The sequence below is a fragment of the Trachypithecus francoisi genome, unplaced genomic scaffold, assembly GCF_009764315.1.
Source record: "Trachypithecus francoisi isolate TF-2019V2 unplaced genomic scaffold, Tfra_2.0 Lachesis_group10, whole genome shotgun sequence".
Classification (NCBI taxonomy): Eukaryota; Metazoa; Chordata; class Mammalia; order Primates; family Cercopithecidae; genus Trachypithecus; species Trachypithecus francoisi.
The window spans coordinates 49,487,798-49,495,838 of record NW_022681455.1 but is presented as its reverse complement, the minus strand read 5'-3'; the positions used below and the strand labels follow the sequence as shown (position 1 = coordinate 49,495,838).

The 8,041-nt window shown below is 36.1% G+C and overlaps 1 protein-coding gene across 3 annotated transcripts in view; it reads left to right on the top strand.

The window, feature by feature from the left end:
- Window positions 1-5: 5 nt before the first annotated feature.
- Window positions 6-8,041, top strand: part of MMUT (methylmalonyl-CoA mutase) — a 35,744-nt gene continuing 27,708 nt past the window's right edge. The window contains exons 1-5 of one of the 3 annotated variants that reach the window (XM_033217405.1): window positions 82-225; window positions 2,535-2,593; window positions 4,316-4,739; window positions 5,753-6,120; window positions 7,568-7,725. In XM_033217405.1, coding sequence (XP_033073296.1) covers window positions 4,355-4,739; window positions 5,753-6,120; window positions 7,568-7,725 — 911 coding nt within the window. In that variant the 5' untranslated portion in view covers window positions 82-225; window positions 2,535-2,593; window positions 4,316-4,354. Of the gene's footprint in view, window positions 226-2,534; window positions 2,594-4,315; window positions 4,740-5,752; window positions 6,121-7,567; window positions 7,726-8,041 lie in introns of all 3 variants that reach the window. The other 2 variants (XM_033217404.1, XM_033217406.1) reach the window with 2 other exon arrangements.

The following is an 8,041-nucleotide window of genomic DNA, read 5'->3' as shown; positions in this document are numbered from 1 at the left end:
AACGTCATCAGGAACGCGCCCGTGAGAGCGCGATTAGATTGGCTGGAGGGAAGGCGGAGTCGGCCTACGCCCCTATAGTCATCCAGCTGTCGCTTGCGGTTGCGCGGTTTGTGTGGGTTTGGTGAGGGCGGGGAGACCTGGCTGTGTGGATCTCTGACAGGTGAGGCGGGGGACGCAGAAGTCCAGCCGCCCTCTCAGGCAGCGGAGTCCGAAACAGGCCTCCCAGTGAGTAGGACGTACACCTTTCAGATCGCTCCATTCTTCTGGCTCCTGTCCCTCCTCTACCCCTGTATTTTGAACTTTTGTCCTTTCTCTCCCCGTCTGTCCTTTACTTCTGTCTTCTTTACCTTCCTACTGTGACGGGATCCCACTCTCTGCCTTCTCCTAAGGTTTAGATTTTCACTTCGACCAATCTCTCTTTTTGGGCGAAGTCCTTGGCAATTCGGAGGTACTTCTGGAAAGAAGGTGCTTTTAATACTTTAGGGGCCATGTCGTTATCTTCTCTGGCCACCTAAGCACCCTGAACTGTTCCCGTTGGCAGAGGTCACTTTTTGTATGGTTCCAACGGGATGAGCTTGCTTCATGACTGCCTCCCTTCTAGGTTGTGGGTTATGTTATTGTCAGGGTTTTTCTAAGAGTTTTCGGGACTAAAAGTGATTTTCTGTGTGTAAACAGGATTAAGAGTGTAAACAGGGTTAAGAGTGAGAGGTAGATGAGGCAGGAGAATGGCATGAACCCGGGAGGTGGAGCTTGCAGTGAGCTGAGATCCGGCCACTGCACTCCAGCCTGGGCGACAGAGCGAGACTCCTTCTCAAAAAAAAAAAAAAAAAAAAAAAAAAGAGTGAGAGGTAGAATAGAAAAGACAGGTCTAAATTGACGTAAAAGCTTAAATTACTAACTCGTTCTCAGTTTTGTCTAGAAAGAAGGTGATTTTAGGGAAGCTCGAAGCCCTGGATAACGTACGTGTGTAAAGTTTTAAACCACTTGATGATTTTCTCTCAATATAATTTTGTGTTTAATGATGTACTTATGCTAATATCAAATATAATTTTCATGTCCTATGTTTCCATCTCCAAACCCAACTGGTTGAACATCAGAGTACCTTCTTGAACTATTTTTTTTTTTCTTTTTTTATTTTTTATTATACTTTAAGTTCTAGGGTACATGTGCATAACGTTTATATCATGTATAACTCCCCAATGCAATCCAACTATTAATGTACAATAACACATCAGCAGCTAAAGCTTGAAAGTTACTGGTTCAGAATATTTTTCTCACTGATTTGTTTTTGAGGTGTGGGGGTGGGATTAATCATTGCTCTTTAACTCATTTTAGTTGTCAGTAACATATTTGCTTTGCGTGTTGCTTCTTTGAATGCTTGAGGCCTCTCTTGATGGTCTTCTGAGAAAATTCAGAGGTCGTATTGCCATCCACAGTAGTTGTGTTTTTATCTAAAAATGGTATCTGTTTCCAGCGTCCACCAATTCACATGTGATTTTCAAGCAAGACCTTCCACCAGCAGAAAGATTAGGACTTGCTGAAGGCTGAGATGATTGTTAGCATTTTTTAGCAATAAAATATTTTAAAATTAAAGTATGTACAGTATTTTTTTACACATAATGCTATTGCACACTTAATAGGTTACAATACACTGTAAATACAACTGTTATATACACTGTGAAACCAAAAAATTTGTGTGACAGGCTTTATTAACTTTATTGTGGTGGTCTGGAACCGACCCTGCAATATCTCGGAGGTTATTGTCCCTTATACGGGGCTCTTTCCTATTAGTTGTTCAGATTTGGGAAAGTCCACGTGAAATGAATGTGATATTTCCTGCCAACAGTTTAGACTCAGGTGGCTTTCAAATTATCTTTTATAGGATTACTATTGAAACGGTTTAGTTGTAGCTTCATTATTTTTCTCACCCACCTTTTAAGCTAGTAAATATAGTGGATGGCTTGCAAAAAGATGGATGACAAGGATCCCATTGATTTAAAGAATAAAAATCCTGCTAGTATTAAAAAATTGAAGGGTTTTTTTGTTTGTTTGTTTGTTTTTTTTTTTTTTTTTTTTTTTTGAGACGGAGTCTCTTTGTTGCCCAGGTTGGAGTGCAGTGGCACAATCTGTGCTCATTGCAACCTTTGCTTCCCGGGTTCAAGTGATTCTCATGCCTCAACCTCCTGAGTAGCTGGGAATTACAGATGTGTGCCTCCACGCCTGGCTAATTTTTGTATTTTTAGTAGAGATTGGGTTTCACCATGTTGGCCAGGCTGGTGTTGAACCCCTGACCTCAAGTGATCCACCCGCCTCGGCCTCCTGGAGTGCTGGGATTACAGGCGTGAGCCACCATGCCCGGCCTCTTTTTTGTTATGTTTCCATTTAGACTTTGTTCTATGTACTTTTTACATAGTTGAATCTATTGCATTTAAAATTATGTGTCTTGAGTCTTTTACTTACTACTTTTTGAGTTTCTCTTTTTTTGGGAAACTACGCATAACACATTAACTTTGTGCTTATACATGTATTTACAGAAACTGCATAAAACATAACTGTATAATTTGATGAATTTCCACAAACAGAATATATCTATGTAAGTGGCAATCAGATCAAGAGCATTACTCCCAAAAGCCCCTCTCTTACTTCTGTTGTATTCTAGCAACCATAAGTAATCATTCTTCTGACTTCCGACATCAAAGATTAGTTTTGCTAGCTTTCTAAACATATTTTAATAGCTACATGAAATGCTATCATTTTTATATGCTGTAATTCACTTATTCATATGTTATTAGACACGATTTTCCTAAATTTTATCTATTACAAATAAAACTATAAGGAACATCTATGTATTATTACAGAAGCTTTCCCAGGAGTAATGTTCCTCAGTGGAATGGCGTAAACATTTCTGAAGCATTTCATATATATTGACAATTTACTTTCCAAAGTCGTTAAAATAGTTAATACTCTCACCAGTGGTTTATGTCTCTTGTTTAACAACCCCGTAGTAAGTGTTGAGTATTTGTTTCATTTAAACTTGACTAAACTGATAGGTAAGAAGTGATATGGAAAATACAATTTGAAACTCCCTTTATTTGTTGCCTTATCCATTATAATACACATAGTATAGTGAATATATTAATGTTTGTATCTCAGTATCTTTTTAAATAATAGGCTCTATATGTTTAGGCTGTGTAACTCTGACAAGTTTTAGTAATTCAGGTGAACAGTTTACTGCTTTGTGAGGTGGGATTTTGATCAGGCGACTTTATTTCTCTAAGCCTCTGTTTCTACATCTGGAAAATGATGACACTGAACCCAGCAACCTAGTATAAAAGTCTATGCTAGTTATCAGAAATGTACAGCTCTAATGTTGGAGCAGTTTATAAATTAGCACAGATTACTGAAGAGGCCATTTGGCTCACCTTACGGGTTCTGGGATGAGTTGTGAGCGTGTTAGTTAAATGCAAGGACTTTGAAACAAGCTGCATAGGTTCCAATCAATGCTGGCTCTTCTGTGCCTCAGTTTCCTAATCTGTAAAATGGGGATAATAATAGTACCTACCTATGACGGGTATTGCAGAGATGAAAATTACTACTCTCTGTGATGTCTTTATAGACTTCTGTGTTACTGGCACATAGAAACGCTGCAAATTGGAGATAATGCCTTAGCTGAATTAGCCAGAAAAGAGTATTTTAGGCAGAAGGAAGAGCAAGAGCAAATTCACAGAACATTGACATATGCACAGCCAACTGTAGGTAATGCAGTATTTCTAGTGCACAAAATGCATAAAAAGGACAAAGACAGAGGTGGGTTTGAGGGGGAAACAGAGACTGGTTCATGAAGACCTTGAATACCTGTTTGTCTTATTCACCACTTTTTTCCTCCATTGCCCTACATAATATCAGTCATAAACTGATATTTAATAAAAGCATTTTGATGTTAATTAGGAGGCTGTAGTATATCTTCCGCATGATACAGAGTCTTTGAAAAATTTCATGGGGAGTGTGACATAGTCATATTTACAATGATGTCATTGTATGGAAGGGATTCATATAGAATGGAGTAGAAGGGGGCTAAGACTGGTCAGTAAGGCCAGCTAAGAGGCTACTGAGGAAAAAGACTAGAACTAGAAGACCGATAGTAATTATGGAGAAGAGGGGCCAAAGTTGTAAAATATCAGGTGCAGGAAGCAGAAAAGGGGAAGAAATGAAATCAGACTAATACATCTTCTTTCTTTTCTGTTCCTTTCTAATCAGTAGCTCCTATTTCCCACCCCCTCTTCTAAATGTTTATACACTATGTTTCTTTTTCTAGGTCAGTTCTTATTTCTGTTGGGTGTTTCCATGCTCCACCATGTTAAGAGCTAAGAATCAGCTTTTTTTACTTTCACCTCATTACCTGAAGCAGGTAAAAGAATCATCAGGCTCCAGGCTCATACGGCAACGACTTCTACACCAGCAACAGCCCCTTCACCCAGAATGGGCTGCCCTGGCTAAACAGCAGCTGAAAGGCAAAAACCCAGAAGACCTAATATGGCACACCCCAGAAGGGATCTCTATAAAACCCTTGTATTCCAAGAGAGATACTACAGACTTACCTGAAGAACTTCCAGGAGTGAAGCCATTCACACGTGGACCATATCCTACCATGTATACCTTTAGGCCCTGGACCATCCGCCAGTATGCTGGTTTTAGTACTGTGGAAGAGAGCAATAAGTTCTATAAGGACAATATTAAGGGTGAGATTTTAATGTAAGACATAGTATTTATGATAAGACATATATCTCCTATATTTTGATTTTTTTGAGGTTAATCTATGTAAAGATGATATTCACTCTATAATTATGTAGTTAAAGACTACACTCTGAAAAAAGTAGATTTTTTTGAACTTCTGTGGTCAAAAAGATAAGTGAATTAGAATAAGGTGCTGAATTTTTGAAAGAAAACAACACTTACATGCACATTATTTAAAAGGAATTAGGTGAGGTGAAATTGCATGAAGAAAAGAAGACATTAGCTTTGCCTTTGAAAAATGTTTAACATTGTTGGGATAGGGATTGGAGAGGAAGATAGTTAAATGATGCCCAAAGAAAGTGTAAATGTGATAACGTGGTACAAACATTCAGTGCAATCTGGCATTCATTCACTGAAAATTATCTTAATTATTCTTTCTGAGCTGTAATAAAATCATACTGTTTGAATACTAAACTGGTAGATTTATAAGATTGTAGTGCCCATGGAAGGTTGAACTTATATTTAGTATAGATTATTTTAGTTATTTAAAAATTTTGTACAATTGTCATAATTCTGTTTTCCAGAATATTTGAATAGCCAAGAATCCTCTTGTGACAATATTAGATAAAAGAGCAAAAAAGTAAGCAAGCATACAAATGTTAAGTTATTTTTACCATATATGAACAGCCAGATCTTTTCATGAATTTTAGAAATATTTCAATCAAGTACCATATCTTCAGATAGACATGAGATGATTGAGATTTATTGTTTCTTCCATTCTTTCCTTTAGTGAGGTCCGGAACTAAATTTGTGCGTTTTGGCACAAGGGAAACAACCAACTCTCTTAAGAAGTGAAGTGTCTTTGTTTAAATTGGTTTTGACATGTATGAGCATAAAAATAGTTGTTATAAAAGTATACTGTTATGAGATGAATCAGTATTTTTAGTGGTGTTAAAGTAAATCATTTACCTTGATTCCAGACTCTTGAATCTTACATTATTTTTCTGTATGTATTTAGCTGGTCAGCAGGGATTATCAGTTGCCTTTGATCTGGCGACACATCGTGGCTATGATTCAGACAACCCTCGAGTTCGTGGTGATGTTGGAATGGCTGGAGTTGCTATTGACACTGTGGAAGATACCAAAATTCTTTTTGATGGAATTCCTTTAGAAAAAATGTCAGTTTCCATGACTATGAATGGAGCGGTTATTCCAGTTCTTGCAAATTTTATAGTAACTGGAGAAGAACAAGGTGTACCTAAAGAGAAACTTACTGGTACCATCCAAAATGATATTCTAAAGGAATTTATGGTTCGAAACACATATATTTTTCCTCCAGAACCATCCATGAAAATTATTGCTGACATCTTTCAATATACGTCAAAGGTATACTTTGTGGTTATTATAGATTTTTCTATAGTTCCTTGAATGTAGGAATTTTTACACCATGCTAAAACCTAATTTTAAAACTGAGTATTATAAATTTAGAATGTTTTATTATTGTTACTTTTGGTTTTTAATGTACTAATTTTATGTTCTGTCATTACTTGTAGGAATCTGGGCAATAGATCTTTACTGTGTTTTCTTTATTCCTAAAATTTCACTCTGATAACTGTTAGATTCAGGGAGGTCTTCCACTTACATTTTAAAATTTTCCTCCAAAATTCAGATGCAGTTGTGAAGTAGACACTGGTATCAGACAAATGGGGATTGGAATATCAGCTTTATTTCTGCTAAAAACTGAATTGGGAGATATCACTTATCACTCATATCTGCAACCTCAAGGAGGTCCCTAATATTCACCCCTGAATTAGACTCATCCTTCCCAATGAGAATGATGGGAAAAGTCCTTCCATAGGGACACATTTTTCTCCTTCATTTTCCTGTGAGCAATTTGTTTATATTTCCACCCATTATTCACACTTTGCTTCTTACCAGCAATGCGCTCCTTCTCCTTACCTATGTTAAAGTCAGACCATTATTTCATGGCACAGGGAAAATCATCATCAACCCTTTTTATCTCTATCAATCCTTGTGATTACTATTATCTCCAAACTCTGGCAAGCATTGCCTAGCAAGCATTTTATGTTTGGTTAACTCTTGGTAAAGATGGTTTTTCTTGACTCTGCAGGATATGTGTGATATACTCTACCTAACATGAAATTTTAGGGGAATGGTGGAAATACGGTTTTTGTAGTGATTGTGGTGGAAAGAACCTGTCTGGGATATGCTTAGTATTAAATGTCACAGTAAATCAAACTGAAATCTTTGATTTTTAAAGCCATGCATTTTATCCCATTTTGTTTTAGCATATAGTACTAAGAATCAAATCATTTTCTTTTTTTTCTACTGTGTACTTATTCATGTTTGATGCCTTCATTCAAATTAGAAAATTAATAACTAGTACATAATAATAAATTTATACATCTTCAGCAGATTAATCCAAAGTTTGAGTCTACAACCTCTTACGAGGTCCAAGTCATTGGTTTGGAATTAAAAATGCGTCATTTAGTTCTCAGACCAAAGGTTACATTCCTAACCTCAGCTAGGTAATTCCACAATTTAAACTTTTAGGAGAGTGGTTAGTACAAATTCTTGTCCACCAGAAAAATAAAGTAGGTACAGTCCTGATGATGGTTCATGGATCATCCCTTTAAATTGGAAAGCAAATTAAATATAACAAATAAGCATTAAATATTTTGTTAATATTATAAACTACCAAGTATATTTGAGCTTAACATCATTTTAAAATAATATTTACACTTAGAAAGTGGATTTAATAGAACCTTTTGATATTTTACTTAGTCACTGTTACAATTTTTTTTTTATGTAGCACATGCCAAAATTTAATTCAATTTCAATTAGTGGATACCATATGCAGGAAGCAGGGGCTGATGCCATTCTGGAGCTGGCCTATACTTTAGCAGATGGATTGGAGTACTCTAGAACTGGACTCCAGGCTGGCCTGACAATTGATGAGTTTGCACCAAGGTGAGTAAATTAAACCTAGATATTGTTTCAACATTAAGAAATGCATAGGACCATTTTATATATTAATAAAATGAATTTATAAATATAAATATCAGGCTAGATTTAGATTTTCTTATATTTGAGTGATAATGAGAGAAAAAGCCAATATTTCTAATAAAAAATAGAATTAAATTTGGCTGTACTTCTTTGTAAATTCAAGGAATATCTTATTTCCAGCTATTTAGAGAACACAAGTTGCACGTTTTAACAAACTATATTAAAATGTTAGACATAATGTTTAGACAGTTTTATTTTTCTAATTTTTCCATTTTAGAAT